The 16,863-nt window shown below is 42.5% G+C and overlaps 2 protein-coding genes across 2 annotated transcripts in view; one reads left to right on the plus strand and one right to left on the minus strand.

The window, feature by feature from the left end:
* The window catches only part of nav2a (neuron navigator 2a), a gene marked incomplete at its 5' end in the record, with an annotated part of 102,266 nt that extends 97,781 nt beyond the window's left edge, over positions 1 to 4,485 (plus strand). The window contains 10 exons of the mRNA XM_079216445.1: positions 188 to 288; positions 382 to 477; positions 741 to 918; positions 1,053 to 1,288; positions 1,817 to 1,968; positions 2,240 to 2,311; positions 2,410 to 2,606; positions 2,706 to 2,824; positions 3,579 to 3,779; positions 4,276 to 4,485. Of these exons, the coding sequence (XP_079072571.1) occupies positions 188 to 288; positions 382 to 477; positions 741 to 918; positions 1,053 to 1,288; positions 1,817 to 1,968; positions 2,240 to 2,311; positions 2,410 to 2,606; positions 2,706 to 2,824; positions 3,579 to 3,779; positions 4,276 to 4,401 (1,478 nt within the window). The 3' untranslated portion in view covers positions 4,402 to 4,485. The remainder of the gene's footprint in view (positions 1 to 187; positions 289 to 381; positions 478 to 740; positions 919 to 1,052; positions 1,289 to 1,816; positions 1,969 to 2,239; positions 2,312 to 2,409; positions 2,607 to 2,705; positions 2,825 to 3,578; positions 3,780 to 4,275) is intronic.
* Positions 4,486 to 10,521: 6,036 nt separating this feature from the next.
* LOC306735141 (homeobox protein DBX1-B-like) lies at positions 10,522 to 13,343 on the minus strand (the record flags this gene model as incomplete). Its single annotated transcript, XM_079216585.1, has 4 exons — positions 10,522 to 10,791; positions 10,926 to 11,128; positions 12,770 to 12,871; positions 12,980 to 13,343. 4 exons carry the CDS (start codon positions 13,341 to 13,343, stop codon positions 10,522 to 10,524), a joined length of 939 nt encoding a protein of 312 aa, XP_079072711.1.
* Positions 13,344 to 16,863: the final 3,520 nt, after the last annotated feature.

A 16,863-nucleotide genomic window follows, 5' to 3' on the forward strand; every position in this document is an offset into this window, starting at 1 on the left:
GGCTTCAACCACATGTCACAGATAGCTTAAATGTTATAGCAAATCCATATCTCCAAATCAGTGGTATTTACAGAACATACACTGACTTGATTTCTGAAAGGGAAAACTTAAGACTTAAATCCTCCGTTTCCCATTTTTCATGGGAAACGTAGAAGCCTCGTCTGACTTTGCTCTGCCTTCCTGTCAGACATGCTGCTGGACGACACCAGCGGAGACGGAGGGATGAGGAAGGAAGGGCGGCACGTGAAGATGGTCGTCAGCCTGGACGAGGCCAGCAAGTGGAGAGAGGTGAGACCGGTTCGAAAAAAAACAACCCAAACTGTCTTTTTCGTTCATTGCGATCATTAACTTACCTGAAGGCTTCTTTGGTGTCCATCGCAGGAGGGCCGGCCTCGTCAGTTTCTCATTGGTTGCATCGGCGTGAGCGGTAAAACCAAGTGGGACGTCCTGGACGGAGTCGTCCGGCGCCTTTTCAAGGTAAACATAAAAACGGGAGTTTGGGCCATACAAAATCAGATTATTAGAACCACCTCGGCATTGCGTCGGCATGTTTAAAGACTGCTTGAGTTTTCAGTCTTTGAAAGGAATCTAAAAGTATCAAGCATCTTGAAAATGTCTTGACAGTTAGATTTCCTTCTGTTCAGCAATAACATTTTGATTAAAAATCTGAAAAAGCCGGTACCCTCTGGAGAAACTTCCCCCAAAACGTCCTTCAAATGCCGCAACTTTGCGTCTGACAGGAGTACATCACCCACGTGGACCCGGTGAGCCAGCTGGGCCTGAGCTCAGACAGCGTGGAGGGATACAACATCGGAGACATCCACCGGCTCAGCATCCCCAAGGTCGCGCACACGCCCGAGCTGCTGCCCTGCGGCTACCTGGTGGGAGACAGCAACACCATCAACATCCGGCTGAAAGGTACCGACGCCTCAAGCTGTGATAACTTCACACAGAGAAACTGTGTTTTGTCTATTTTTCCTCATTACCCTAAATAACTAGACCAACACAGACATAGATAAATGACACAAATGTCCTGACGTGTGTGTGTCCAGGTGTGAGAAGTGAGAACGTGGACTCGCTGGTGTTCGACACTTTGATCCCGAAGCCGATGCTGCAGCGCTACGTCTCCCTGCTGAAGGAGCACCGGCGCGTCATCCTCTCGGGCCCCAGCGGCACAGGAAAGACCTACCTGGCCAATCAGCTGTCTCGACACCTGCTGCTGCTGGAGGGCCGACCTCTGACCCCGCACGCTGTCGTCACTTTCAACGTGGACCACAAGTCCAGCAAGGTAAATGTTGGTAGAATTTCTCTTAAGTGGGTCATAAAAACATGCTGGCAGATCAGTTTTTTTAAATTCGTCAGCCAAGCAGACTTTGGTCTTTTTCTGTTCTCGAGTATTGGAACTAAGCATCAATTAAGTCTGATGATAACCTCAACCATAACCCTGAATTACAAATCAAATGTGTGTACTTCAAGCAGTAACTATGAGACCTGTAAGCAAATCTATCAAGTACCTACCTATTTTTTGCAAAAGTTAATTGAAGAGAAAAAAAAAAAGTTAAAAAAAGTAGATTTATAAAAACATAAAAATTATGAAAACAAATAGAATTGATGCCGTTTGGTAATATTTAGGCACCAGTTTGTTCATTTAACACATCAGGACAAATAAGATCATCACAGCAAAGAGGCTTATTTAGATCAGACAGCTTTGATGTATGAAACTCTGGTGCTCCAAGAACATAAAAACAAATACTAATGATTAACTAATATGTCTCTCTCTCTCTGTCTCTCTCTGTCTCGCTCTCTCTCTCTTTAGGAGTTGCGTCAGTACTTGTCGGGTTTGGCCGAGCAGTGCAGCGGTGTCCCGGGGTCAGACAGCCCCCTGGTGGTCATTCTGGACAACCTGCACCACGTCAGCTCTCTGGGAGAGATCTTCAACGGCGTCTTCAACTGCAACTACCAGCACTGGTCAGTTCTCTCACACACACACACACACACATACACACACAATGAAGATTTGTTCAAAGTATGTACATTTGTACAGTAACCAAAAGATGTTTTGCTTCGCTCGTCATGTCAAATGTTTTCAACTGGAAGTAGAGCCCTGTTAGAACATTTTACAGGAGTTGCACCACACATTGCAATGCAGAGTAAAACCCTCTCAACAGCTCCACTGACATTAAGTATCGTGTCGGACCTGACAGAAAGAATAATAATCAGTGTGTTTCTCTCATTTCAGCCCTTACATTATCGGCACCATGAGCCAAGCCACGTCATCGGCCCCCAACCTGCAGCTTCACCACAACTTCAGGTAAACGGCGGCACGAATTAAAAACCTGGCGGAAGCTTTAACCGTTTTGCGTGATATTGAACGGTCCTGATGTCCATGTTTGTTTGTGCTCCCATCAGGTGGGTGCTGTGTGCCAACCACGTGGAGCCGGTGAAAGGCTTCCTCGGCCGCCACCTGAGGAGGAAGCTGATCGAGACGGAGATCGGCAGCCGAACGCGCAACATGGAGCTGGTGAGGATCATCGACTGGATCCCGCGGGTTTGGCACCACCTCAACCGCTTCCTGGAGACGCACAGCTCCTCTGACGTCACCATCGGTAAAGAGAACGATGCACGATTGGGGAGAGATCCTTTTATTTAATTGTCAAATGTGTAGAAACAAGCAGTGTCTTACCTTCCCGCTCTGTGGCGTGCAGGACCTCGTCTCTTCTTGTCCTGTCCCATGGACGTGGAGGGATGTAGGGTTTGGTTCACTGACCTCTGGAACTACTCCATCATCCCCTACATGCTGGAGGCCGTACGGGAGGGACTGCAGGTAACGAATTACACTTTTTATTTCAGTTCTGGGGTGGTTTTTTTTAATGGTTTTAGCTGTAAGAATAAAAACCAATTAATAAAGAAAACGTCCTGAGGGGACGTTTAAATTATCAAGCCGATTGAAGTGGAAGTGTAATGAGTAAGAGAATCATAAAACTGTTCAGATCTGCCCTCTCAGAAGACCGGGGTTGTGTTCATCAAAGTGAAATGGATTCAATTTGTACTTTTAATCTGCATGTAATTAGCATCTGATTTAATTAGGCAGCAGCTAATTACCAGAATGCAACCTCTGAGTGGGAGTGGAGGGGAGCTCAGTTCAGTGGAGAAATATGCCTCATCGGCCTGGAAGAGAAATCAATGTAGAGACGCTGCAATGGAAACACTTTTTATTCCTCCGAGACAGCTGTGACCGGAGGGATTATGTTTTCAGGTTCTCAGTGTTTTTTTTTAAAACATTACTTTTTTATAACTTCACATACTATGTATTACCTTTATGACAGACTATACTTTGTTTTTTTAATGACATGACTTTTTATGACTTACTCTACTAAATTTTGACATTTTGTGACTTACATGATGACTTTATGGCTTGAAGACATTTTGGACAGACATGGATGCGAGTTGCAACTTGACTGTTTGGCGCATACAACACTGAATGCTGCTTCAAAGCGTTGCCTGAACTTCAGACACTGCTCCTCCACGCCTCGGCCTTCTCGTGCGTTTCAGTGACTGTATTCTGTGTTTCTCTGCAGCTGTACGGCCGCAGAGCTGCGTGGGAGGACCCTGCTGCCTGGGTGATTGACACCTACCCGTGGTCAGCCACGTCCACTCCGGCCGATTGGCCCCCGCTGCTGCAGCTCCGCCCAGAGGATGTGGGGTTCGACGGCTACTCTGCACCGAGGGAAGGAGTCCGGAAAGAGCCACCGCAGAGCGACAGCGACGCAGACCCACTGGTGAGCAATAATACACATGTAGAACACAGTCGCCTTAGAAAGGGCAGTCATGCACAAATATATAGCATCTAGTTCATGAGAAGATTAAGTTTATTCTTGACCTTGGAAACAGCATTATAGAAAATAAGAGTGAACTTTATGTCTATTAGCATTCCTTAGCCTCAGAGATTTTTATTGAGAAAATAAACAATCACGGTCTCTTAACATGCCTCAATCAACAAATGCCTCCAGCTGAGAAAAATCTAAATCAAACACAAAAATTAAGAAATAAAAAATAAACAAAATACAAACGTCTCAAATTAAGTTAAAGATATCAAGTATAGAGAACATGTTTAACTACTGTCAGTAACTTAAGAGTTTCAACTTTCGGCAGTAGAGATTGAAAGATACTAAGTAGACCTTGAGTTAATGTTTTTTTAACAGGACAGTCTTTGAAGGGAACAGGTGCTTCTTGTGAAGCGTGATCAGACTGACATTGATTTGCTTCTGGTGACAGATGAACATGCTGATGCGTCTGAAGGAGGCGGCGACGTCCTCGAGCCCGCAGAGCTACGACAGCGACTCCAACAGCAACAGCCACCATGACGACATCCTGGACACGTCGCTGGAGTCGACCCTATGATGCGACACATGAGATCGGTTTTCAGGAAAACCTTCTTTTTTTTTCGGAACTGGGAGAACATCTTTCTTTAAGTCATATTTCACGACTCAGCCACCTTAATTTGGGTGCAGGCAACCCAAATATTTTTAAAAAAGACAGAGGAAAAGAAAAACAGGTTCAAATTGCATTTCAGAAAACAGGCAACAAGTTTATACTACACTGCGCTGTTTAGTTTATTCCTTTTTTCACCGCTGTGGCCAGTGGCTCCTCTGTCGGGAGCCTGACTTCTACTTCAGACAAACAAAAAAAAAAAAAGCACACCGGCTGTCACGGTGGGTGAGGCGTCTTCATTAACGTCATCAGCATATAGCAGCCAGCGGTCCCCCATCAGGCTGAGGTACTGCTGGTCCGGCCCAGCTGCAGTGCGTCCGAGCTGCCTGCAGATGGCGATACAGACGCTCGTCTACCAGCCTCTGAGAACAATGACGAGGCTGCTAACGGTTGGATGGATGAACAGCCAGCAGCGCTCTGCTCGTCTTCCTCCTCTGTGGCTAAAGCTGCCTGTGTGGCTGCTGGAGGATAAATCAGGTCACGGTGAATGTTAAGTCCCACAGCAGGCCCACTCACATCCCAAACTCTAGTCAAGGTTTGATTCATGTGGTGTATTAATAGGTCATGAAACAGATGTAAATCCACAAAAAGTAATTGAGAGCACAAATAAAAAGAGCTTCGATCAGAGGCACCGTTAATGTTTTTCAGTTAAATGTCTGCATTCGAAGTCCTTCGTGGACACAAACGAAAGAGCTGGTATTTATAAATGCAAACCTGTGATACAAGCATGGTAATAAAGGAAGTTGGTTAAAACTGTACCAATATTGCATCACCACCAGGACAATGTGACAGTCCAAAAGGTCCTCAGTGGTTACATCCTACCTGAGAAACGTGTTCTGCCAGACAGTAGTTCCCTTGAAATGAAGTAGATAACATACCGTTTTTAATTGGCCAAACAGCTGTAAGCACAGACACTAACATCTTTAATTTATTTGACAAAGCGAGGACTAAATCTAATTTACTAAATCCCTTTCGAGTCCAGTTTTTTCAAAAATACATTCAATAGGAAAGGGCACTAGCTGGGAAATAAACGCTCACCATGGCTGGATTTGTCCTTGTCTGTTACCACATTTGTCATACAATCCTTTTCCATCAGTGTTGTAACGTTCTGTGACTTCACAAAGCTTCACCACTTCTCACTCTGACTACTTAATAATCCTTTGAGATCTCCATGCACATTGGGCCCCAACAGGCTGTTGTAGCACAACTCTCTCTTGGTGCTGGACTTAATTCAAACAATGCCTTACTCTTTTCTAAAACAGACTATGTGCATTAGCAGATTTTTTTTTTGTATTTGTCTAAACGGCTGTAAATGTAAACAGGGCTCAGTCGACTCTCTCCCTCGAGCGCCTCTCTGGATGTCGAGGAGCGGCGTCGACCTCTCATATCAAACACCAACGCTGTGGAATTGAGACGTGAATGAGAAGCAGTACTTTGGGTTTCTAAGTAAAGTGTATGCATGTGTAACCTATGTGCTGTGAAGCTGGTGTAAATATTTGGACCACTGGCAAGAAAAGATAAATATATTGATGTGTTTCGGTGCTCAGAATCAGAACGTTATGCAGGTTGATTGGGTGAGGGAACTTTGAGACGACGTGTTGATTTTATACCTCATTCCCATCCTTTAGCTGTGCTTTCATCGCGCTCAAAGTTTCGTTTTGTGATTTGTGAACAAAACTGTCCTAACAAACATGTTCAACTAATTACGTGAAAACTAGTGTATATGCTGCTTTTGTTTATAGTGATATAATTAATCAGAGGTTAAAAAGGTACTTGTGGTTGAATGATGATGTAAAGAAGTTTGACATTATTTCTGTGGCTTAAATGTAAAGAATATTGTACTTTTTCCTTTAAACCTCCCAGCCTACCTTCTGGGAAGGGCAGGCGGTCGTTAAAAGCCAGAGGGGCCATGTCATCCAGCACGACGTCCACGGCTTTCAGTGTTTTAGTCACCGATCCTATGCAACATTCATTTTGATCTCCGAATGGAAGCCAAACGCTGTCTGTCCCCCCCCGCGTGGTTTTCAGCACTGCCCGAAACTTACAGCATGGAATACGATTTGTTAGGACGTTTCCGATTTTAGCCCCATGTCCATATGTATGTCCGTGTAGATGTTAGAGGCCCTCCTGCTATGGTACTTGTAAGCACAAAGAGACTGAGTCGAGTAAAGTCTGCTCTAAGGTTTGGATGTTGTGAAAGCATTTGACCCGTCTGTCAGTTTATTACTCAAACTCAATGAATGTTCAGCCTTCTTTGCTATGTACATTTTTTGTATGTAACATAACCTTGTAAATAGTTGATTATCTTGCAGAATTTTGATGACTTTTTCTAGCTGATTTGTTACAGTACTTGAAAAAGGAGTATTTTGTGTATAGTCTCTTTACATCAGAGCAGATTGATGCAGTTTGTCATCACTGGTCTGGCCAGGGCTTACTGTACTAGTCTTAAGTTATTGTGATTCAATAAAATTAATGATTATTTATGATTGAATTTTGTCAAATAGTTCCTTGGAAAAAAAACCTGACTTGGAAATGTTTGCAATCATAAAGTCATATTATAGTGTGTCATAAAAATGTCATAGTATATTATGTAAAATAATCTTAAATCGTAGAATAGTAGGTTGAAAAAAATATTTAAAATATCATTTTATAGAATGTCTTGAAAGGCATTTAAGTCAATGTAAAAAAATAAATGCATTAAAAAAAAAGAGTCATAGTATGTCGTAGGAATTTATTAAGAAGTGTATAATGTCAAGTAAAAAGGTGTCGAAAAAATTGTCATAGTTTAGTATTTAAAGAAAAGTATAGTTTCAAAACAGATATAGCATAGTTTTGGGAAAGTCATACAAATCTTATCGTAAAAAAAAAACGTAATAGTATGTTGAAAAAAGTAATATTATAGTATGTTATGTATAAAATGTCAAAGGCATTTAGAGTTTACCATGTCGGAAAAACAAAATAGTATGTCATAAAAAGTCGAAAGACGGAATGTCAGAAGACGACTTTTAAGTCCTAAAATATAATATGTTGAGAGAAAAAAAAAAGTCTAAATGGTAAATGGACTGGTAAATGGTAAGTGCTTCAACACCACACGTCATCATTCACGCACAGATGGAGGACCTTACCGTGCAAGCGGCCACCTGGACTCATTCACACACCTGAGCCTGCGGGAGCAAGTTGGGGTCTAGTGTCACGACATGGATTAGCAGAGTGAGGGGAAAAAAAAAAAAGTCATCCCGGTCGAGCGGTTTCGGCCTACTGAATCTGCCCCGGGGTTCACAGGAAGTAACAGAATTAGTGATAGAAAAAAACTTGGCAAATTTGGAAACTTACCCAACAAAAGGAAAGAATAACCAGCTGGAACACTTCAGCAGTAACAATAAGCAACATGCATTGTCAAAGTAATGATTAACAGAAATAAACTAAAACGGAAGCAGGGACGTTGGGGTCTCAAACGCCAAACTAATAAACAAAACTACCGCAGACCAAATAAAAAACAACAAACGGAACACCCATGAGGACAAAGGCCAGAAAGTGAGAGAAAGAGGGCAGAAGCTCCGGAGCTGGTGTTTGATCTCCTGCTCCACTCATGACTCATGACGCTCAGGTGTGGTCTGAAAAGGGGGCGTGGCAGACCTGAAACACAGAGAGACCGCTCTCTTCCAAAAAAGAGGCCAAAGTCAAGTCAATAGCCGCAACAGTATAGTATGTGGTAAAGAAAGGAATGAAAAAGCCATATAGAATATCAAAAAAAGTTACAGTGTGCCTTAAAAAGTCATTTAAAAAGTAATAATATATTATTTCAAAAAGATGCATAAAAGAGTTAGAGTATAGTATGTCGAAAAAAAACATTTAAAAAATCACATTATAATACACGAGAAAATAAAAATAAAATTATAAGACAATTATAATACAATGTAATAGTTTAGTAAAATAAAGGAACATTTTTCAATGTTCTATCCTCGCTTTTAGAGAATAATTATTTTTACCCCCCTAGTTGAATTCCTGCCGTCATTTAGATTTATGTTTAATTATCTCTTACAGCGCCCTGATGAGGCGTCATTACCACCCATCTCCACTGAGCCACAGCTTTAACTTCTTCCTCCCATCAGGCGTGGATCCTCCTCCGGCCCAGCTGCAGTGTGTCTGAGCTGCCAGCAGATGGCGATAAAGACACTTGTGAGAACAACGATGAGGCTGCTGCTGGTGCCGGATGGTTTGATGGATGAAGCGCTTTCTGCTCTTCGCTTCCTCCTCCTCTGCGGCTGAAGTTGCCTGTGTGGTTGCTGGAGGATGAGGTTAAAAAAATAAAGAGACAAAGTGAATGTTAACTCCGAAGCAAGCTCAAACTCCTCAGAGAGGTCATCAGTTATACATCCCAAACTCAGGACACTGTTTCATTTTATTCAACACAATTGTGTCAACACAACAAACAAACATGTCAACAATTCTTTATTAATACATCCAAGCTTGTCTCCTAGTTTTTTTTCACAGACTTTGTTCTGAAACAATCTCGCTTCAGCGTTGCACAACTTCCATGTTATCATGTTTATCTCATGGATTTGCATTTATAAACAGACTAGTTCCCATCATTTTTATCCACGGGGTGATTTGAATGCAGACATTTAACGCAAAAAACATGTATTTGAACTGTTGTTCTACCAGAAAGAGGTTTGAAATAGAGCCATATCACATTGGCTGTTTAAACTTGCACATGCCATACTCAATTAGCATACTGCCTACTAAATCCACATATACTGCAGTGTGAACAAACAATACTTTTACATTATACTTAGCATGAAAATAGTATCCAATTTTAAACAGTCATTTCATGCATACGTTTCACTGTCAAACACACCGACACTAACAGCTATAACTTATTTTACAAAGCAAGACAAGGCAGGGACTAAATCTAATTTATTAAACATTTAGAGTCTTAGATTCCCCCAAATAAGTGCAAACTTTCTAATTGGGTTATATTCACTATGGCTAGATTTGTCCTTTTAACTTATATGGTTAAGATCATGTATTGTTTCCTCTTCATAAATCTAAAGTTCCCCTTTGATGTAATCATGTGGGATTGAGACACAAATGAGAAGTAGTACTTTAGGTTTCTAATTAAAGTGTACCACGTAATCTAGTGCTGTGAAGATGGAGTAAATATTTAGACCACTAAGAAAATAAAAATGTATTGATGTGTTTCGGTGCTCAGATTTAGGAGGTTTTTGCATTTGTTTTGGTTGAAAATGTGTTGATTTTTATAACTGATTGCCATCCTTTAACTGCTTAGTCTGCTTTATGTGATTTGTGATGAACAAAACTACAATATATATATATATATATATATATATATATATATATATATATATATATATATATATATATTGTTTGGGATACAAAATAATCTGAGGTTAAAGGTAGGAAGGTTGGGGTTGAATGGTGATGTAAAACGGTTTGCCATCATTTGTGTGACTAAATTAATATTGTACTTTTTATTATCTTTAAACCTACCAGCCTATACCTTCTGGGGAAAGCAGGTGGACGTTTGTTTAGAGCCGGCGTCATGTCATTCAGACTATTTGTGACTTTTTTGTCAACAAAAAACAAACAAACAAACAAACATTTCACTTGGAATTGTTTACAATTTTATTTGGTATTGTACAAAAAGTGTGAAATAAACATATATACAGCACATAATACAACATACTTATTAAAGAAATTCATATAAATTATTAACGAAATAGCTACATTTTTTTCAATAAACAACTCTATTCAAGGTAAAAGTAACTCAATATCCTTGGCATAAAATTTCCATACAAAATTGTACAAAATACTGTACAATTGAACAAAGCTGTGCAAAACAGCAAATTGTGTCCCAGAAGCAGATCCTGTACATTGCGCATGCGCTGATGAAGCAACAAACTGTGACAATGACATTTATGCGGTCGGCAGCTTCTTACAAATCTGGTCACAGTCTCATATGAAAACAAAACGTGGGTTATAGTCTCTCTATATTTGCTTATAAATTAATTAAGATACTGTTATTTCTTCTTCGTCTGACTCCGAGAAGTCCGAGTGCTTACTGGAAAGAGATGGAGAGTCTGCCCTGATTCTCTCTCTTCTAAACTCTTCTTCCTCGTCTTCCTCCTCAGCCGAGGACTTCTTGCCCACGTCGCTGAGGTCCGGGTGCGGGTTGGCTTTGGTGGGCAGCGTCTGCTCGCGGCAGCCGCCGGACGACAGCAGCTCTCGTTCCTTGGAGTTCCTCCATTTCATTCTCCGGTTCTGGAACCAGATTTTCACCTGTAGATGGCGAGAAGAAGACACAAACGGTGAGTGAAAAAAGTTCTGCTTCATGCGCAGCGGGAATGCGCAACAGCGTTATTACGCGCAAATTACGCATGAGGATTTGAATCGCGTGTGGAGTTTGTATTTACCTGTGAGTCTTTCAGGCCCAGCTTGGAGGCCAGCTTCTTCCTGTCGGGCTTGCTGATGTATTTCTGCTTCTGGAACATTTTCTCCAGGGCTTTGCGCTGCACATCGGAGAACACTGCCCTCCTCAGCATCCCTCTCCGGGGTTTCCCTCTGGCGGCCAGGGGCCAAGAAAAGGTTCCGGGAATGGGGACAACGGAAGAACATGCTACAAAAAAACAAAGAGGAGAAATTGGAACCTGTTAGCTTTGGGTTTTTTTCGCCACATCTTAGAAAGAAAAAAAAACGGAAAAAAAATCTGTTCGCGGAGAAGAAATGCTAAAACGACACAAATTACCAAATAGGAGATGTTGCATATTCTTCTTTATCGAATGTACAAATGGAAACTGCTCAATGCATCTATATGAATATAATGATCCCCCTTTTAAGTCCGTATACTTTTTCAACCGGTTATTATTGGAAGTGTTTCTCCCTTTGGAACTGTGCAATACGTCTCCGTTTTGAGTGAAATGGCACGAGGTGACTAATTAGCACATTGGCCGGTCCCCAACCGCATTGGTATGGTAAAGAGGTAGCATATCCTTTAAGGAACCCTGTGAGGGCGGATAGAGGAGTTAATAAACCGTGAACGGTAATTGTGTAGTAATGAACTAACGCAGAAAAGACTCTGGACAGGCGGCGAAGGCCATATATTATCGCAACAAAAGGAGATTTACACTTTCAAACTAAACACAACTGCATACCAGAATACTGATGCCCGGAGGAGGGGGAGGGAGGTGAAGAGTGGAGGGGAATGGCGCTTTTTTTTGTTTTCTTCTTCCTCTTCTTCTTCGTGCCTTCAAATCATTTTCATTAAATGAACACGAAAAGCTATTCAGGACGCTGGAGTTGTTTTGTTGAGGCTTTCAGCTGAGCGCATGAAAAGACTCCATCTCCATTATGATGTGTCTGAATGAAAGCACGGACTAGCGACTTTATAGACTTTTCTAAGAGATTATTCTTTATCTCAACTCGTTGATTGGCCCGCGTGGAGAATAAACGTTTAGGGCACAGAGAGAGGGAGGATTTGAAGGTCAGTGGTAACCTATCCTATGGGCCGAGCAGCACGCATGGGGACAAACCTATCCCCAGCTGATGGGACTTTTTTTTTTGGGATGCAGTTGGGCTTTAAAAAAAAAAGAAAATTCGCTTCACTTCAACTCTCTCCGCGCGAGACACTATTCCTGTCGGGGTTCTGCTAACTAGACGTCCTCCTGACAGTAGCTGCCCTGTGGCCGCAGAAGAATCAGGAACAACGACGCGCTATGTGGTCTTGTGAGAATATTGAAAACTCTCAATAGCGCCTAATAGGGAAATTAGTGCATGACTGGTTCACGCCTTTGCCCCCCCTCCCCAACCCCCCGCACCCATCACCCCTACCCGCACCCCTCCTGGTAGAAGTCACTCTCCGGGGTGTGTGGGTGGTTCACCCGGTGGGAGCTGACCAAATTGGTCACGGTGCTGAAAGCTTTGTTGCCCGCCACAGCGGCCCGGTGGCCCCCCGGGCTCTGTGGGAAAACGCGGGGCCAGAGAAATGCCAAAACGCCCCCAATGGGAAGCAGGGGGGACTATACCTCGCCACCCCGCCTCAAATTTAGAGCGTGACGATTTGGGATAATTGGTTAATTAGGGGTGGGTGTGTGCGTCCGGGCAGGGGCCACAGCTCCCCATTAATAAGACAGTGATTTCTTCTTTTGGTGGTAAAAAAAAACGACAGGGTGCGGCAGTGTTTTACATTTAAAAGCAATTAGTTCTCCGTCGCTCTGAAGGCGGAAGAGAGATGGAGACGTGCGTAAAAAGTTGCGCCTACCTGGGAAATAAGGCGTTCTGAAGATGGGGTGGAAGGTTCCGTCAAAGCAGGGGATGGGGAAGGTCTTGGAGTGCAGGCTGTGGAAGGCAGGGTGCGAGGACGCTGTGGAGGAACATCACACAGGTTAGTCATGCCCGAAAGAGGAAAAGTCATTTCTGCAAAACACAACAACTCAAACTGACGGGAGGGACACGGTGTCCGTCTACTCACCGGTCTTTGGTGAAGGTGCGAGGATGGCGCTCACTCCAAACTTGAGAAAAGTCGGGTCCTTGCTGCTCGACACCGACATTTTCGGCGAGCACGATTCGCGCGTCACCGCGGTCGTGGCCAGCGCGCGCTCCGCGGGCGCTCCGCAGAAGGACACAGTGGTGGTGGCCGTGGGCAGGGAGGCGCACGCCGACGGGACAGTCCGGTTAAGGAAGGCGGCGGGCCGGCTTATCCGCAGCAGGTCCTCCACTAGAAAGCTGGAGTGGGTCGGGAAGCCGGACGGCAGGCCGTGGTGGAGCGGCAGGGCGGCGGGCCGGTACAGCCCCGGGTAGAAGGCGGGAGGCGCGAGGACGCTTGGGATCATCATGGTCCCGGGTGAGAAAAAAATCAAGTGTGTGAAATCTGAGATACTCCTCGTGTCAGCTGGGAGAGAATCAGTCGTATGAATGGCTGCTAACTCCTCTGGTGTCCTCACTCAGGGGAGAGAAGTTTTATAGTGGCCGCCCCCCCTCCTCCGTTGCGCGCTGACAGCCTCCACAATGGGGCTCAACAAAGTTCTCCACATGGGTCGCTTTCATGCCGCATCCCCCGGGCCGCTGATTGGCCAGCGGACGCAATTTATGATTGCATTAGACTTCATAAGCAAGCAACACACAATGTCCCCACCACAAAAGAGGCTCAGTCATCAATTTTGCATGTTGACCACTTTCCTTTCAAATTGTTTTGTTTGGCAGAGGCAAGCGGCCTAATTAAAGAGCAATCTTTACAGATTCAGGCATTATATGGGGACTTTTAATGAGTACTTAAATAAAAGATAGTTTATTCGTTCCCATTCATAGTGTCTTTCTGTTATGCAGATTATTTAAACAATCATTATATATATATATATATATATATATATATATATATATATATATATATATATATATATATCCTACTCGTTAAACATGTAATATTATTCTTTTATTCTATTTTCAGCACTGCAAAAATGAAAATATACACCTACACGCCGATAAAAGTATAGGCGTTAAGCTATATAATACTATTAATATAATAACTGTGCGTGGTGTTAAATCCGGGCCAGCCTTTTCTACGCGTTGGCAACGCTGCGCGGCATATGAAATGTAAATCAGTTTTAGGGTTTCATAGGATTCTCAACACTCAATCTGGCCCTCGTCATGGAATAATGTCTTAAACGGATTTCTGCTATCAAAACGCTTTAACAGATGTGTTAAATATCACTCTTTTCGCAGCGGCTCCATTCAGGGAGCAGAGCCGCAGCTCAGTGCGCACAGGAGAAGTGTGCGGCCCGAGCAGCGCGCTCATGATCCTGTTAACCATGAACTAACTGTCACCCTCAGCTGCGGAGGAGGCGCCCCTCGGCCTTTCTCTCCTGCCCTCTCTTCTCTTCAAAAAAAAAAAAAAAAAAAAAGCCCAGAGGAATTAAAAAAAAAGCTTTATTTCTAAAGACGGTTTTGTTCTGCTATTTTAACCGGCTGAATAAAAGTGCATCTGTGATTTGATTTAAAACGCATTCATATGAGCGGACACTGAGACCCCCATATAAAACTCTTATTAAAGCGACTTGGAGCCTGATCGTCGTGTTCTGTCAGCTTTGCCCCTGAAAACCCGTTCAAGCAAAGCAATCAGGCGCAAATGCACCGCGGAGCCGGAGAGGGGAAAGAAACGCATATTTGTTACCAGTTTGAGAGCTAATTAAAATAAGAAATGCAATAAAAACTAGTAGGAAAAGTTTGATTTAGATTCAAAATGCAAGAAATAAAAAAATGAACTTGTATATATACAATACATATGTATTTATATGCATTGTATATATATATATTTGTATTTACATTTTACTGAGCCATTTTACTTTTATTGTCACATTAGTCGACTTTACGTCCACAAGCTTGATCTTGAACATTCAGATTTCATTTTCATGTTGTATATATTTTCCCAATTTACTAAAAAAAAAAATATTTAAAAAAAAAATATATAAATGATGACAATAATAATATGTTTTAATCACATTGTATTTCACCCAATGAATGAATGAATGTGTTTTTAGTCAACGACAACAACAAAAAGTAAGAAGAAAGGCTCAATGTTTAATGTAAAGTGTATGAGCAAACTTTTTTAGATATCTTTTTTTGGTTGGTCACACTGAGCTTTACTCCCTGACTGCCTTCGCTGTCTTAAGTAAACCAACCAATGGTTATTTGAGCGGATCCCAAATGATGCAAATATATAATATAAACTGTCCACGATCCGATCATTAAAAGGGAACGCCTCTCTGAAATGATGCTTCAGAGAGAGTCAACGCTCATCAGAGGTCGCGTCTGCTTTATGAACAAACATGCGCAGCGCTGCGCCACCGCGGCTGCACCTCCGCTAAGTAACGAGAAAACCTTCAAAGCTTCTTTTTTCTCTTTTTTTTTTATGAGCGCATATTCCTTTACTTGGCTGCCCGAAATCCTCCTTTTGTGAGCGCTAAGCAGATGGTTAGCAGGAAGCATGGGCTGCTCTGGCTGACCGAGACTAATTTCTACGAGCTTTGCAAGCTTGCCACGTCCCCGCTCCTTTACCAGGCCGAGTAAAAACAGCTGGCTGCGGCTGAATTAAGGCCATTAAAAGCACATCTCTGAAATATTACCACCAACAACAACACTCCCCCTTCTTGTTAGAGCCCTCTCAAGTCCCGCCACTCTATCACAGGACTCAACATGTTAAAGTGTACATGGCATTATGGGATCATTTGTAGTGTTTTATAGCCCCTCGCCCGCAGGCCCGGTATACATTCAGCCTGTCTCGGATCATGATATTCATATAATGATATTTCAACGTTTTATAATATTCATATTGACACCACCTAATTATGTTTATGTTCAATTATGGTGGGCTAATTCCCCCTCAGGGATTACCTTCTGGTGTATATCACTTATGATATCTAGATATCCCTGCAGGGAGGATTACTCGTATACTATTCCTTTAGGGATTACCATACGACTGACACTTCCATTTAAAATATTCCGAAATTAATTAATGATTTTCCAGATTTTTCCAGCTATACCTGTAGCCTATAATCTAAAAGTGAAATATATGCGAATATTATCGGATTGTTGTACTTTTTTTTTCTTTTTCTCTCCTCGACACGGTCATGCCAGTTTACCAAACAGATGAACTTAACTATTGTCTTGGCTCTCTTTCTGCTTCGTTAAGTGAAAGGGGCTGAGTAAATATGTTACCCATGCATGAGAGGCTCTCTATGCGCCGTCCCATTGTGCCGCGGGTCCGACAGGTGGTTAACTGTTTATTATTCCCTCATTATTTATCGGTGACGTGGACGCACCGAGGAGAAGGGAACTCCCCGTCTTTTCACTTAAACCGGGGAGGAACAGATTGCGCTGACTGGTCGCAGCCTCGTATGTGACAGCGGTCACCAGTCCATCCATCTCAGCCTGCAGCCATTCAGCCCGCATCCAGATCCATCAGGGTTTGGTAAACTGAACCATTCATTTCACTTAACACGTCCATCCTGACAGATGTAGCCATTTTCTGACGCACACACATGCTCGTCAAATAATTGTTTTTTAATACGTTTTAGGATATCATTACACAATTGTAATCTACATGTATGAATATTACATATTACATTAGAGGGAGATTTTAATATTGCCAATATTGTTATTAAATGGGCCTAAAGAGAAGTTTATAAGGAAATTGAGTTGAATTTAAGACACTCACATGTTGAATATTATTACTACTCAAGGTAGTTTACTTATGCCAATTTAATATTTCATTATACGTATTTGAAAGCTACACAAAACATGATGCATTATAGATTATGCATAATTATGAAGTAGCTGCAATTAGCTCTATCTCAACCA

Source organism: Taurulus bubalis (genome assembly GCF_910589615.1).
Source record: "Taurulus bubalis genome assembly, chromosome: 4".
Lineage (NCBI taxonomy): Eukaryota > Metazoa > Chordata > Actinopteri > Perciformes > Cottidae > Taurulus > Taurulus bubalis.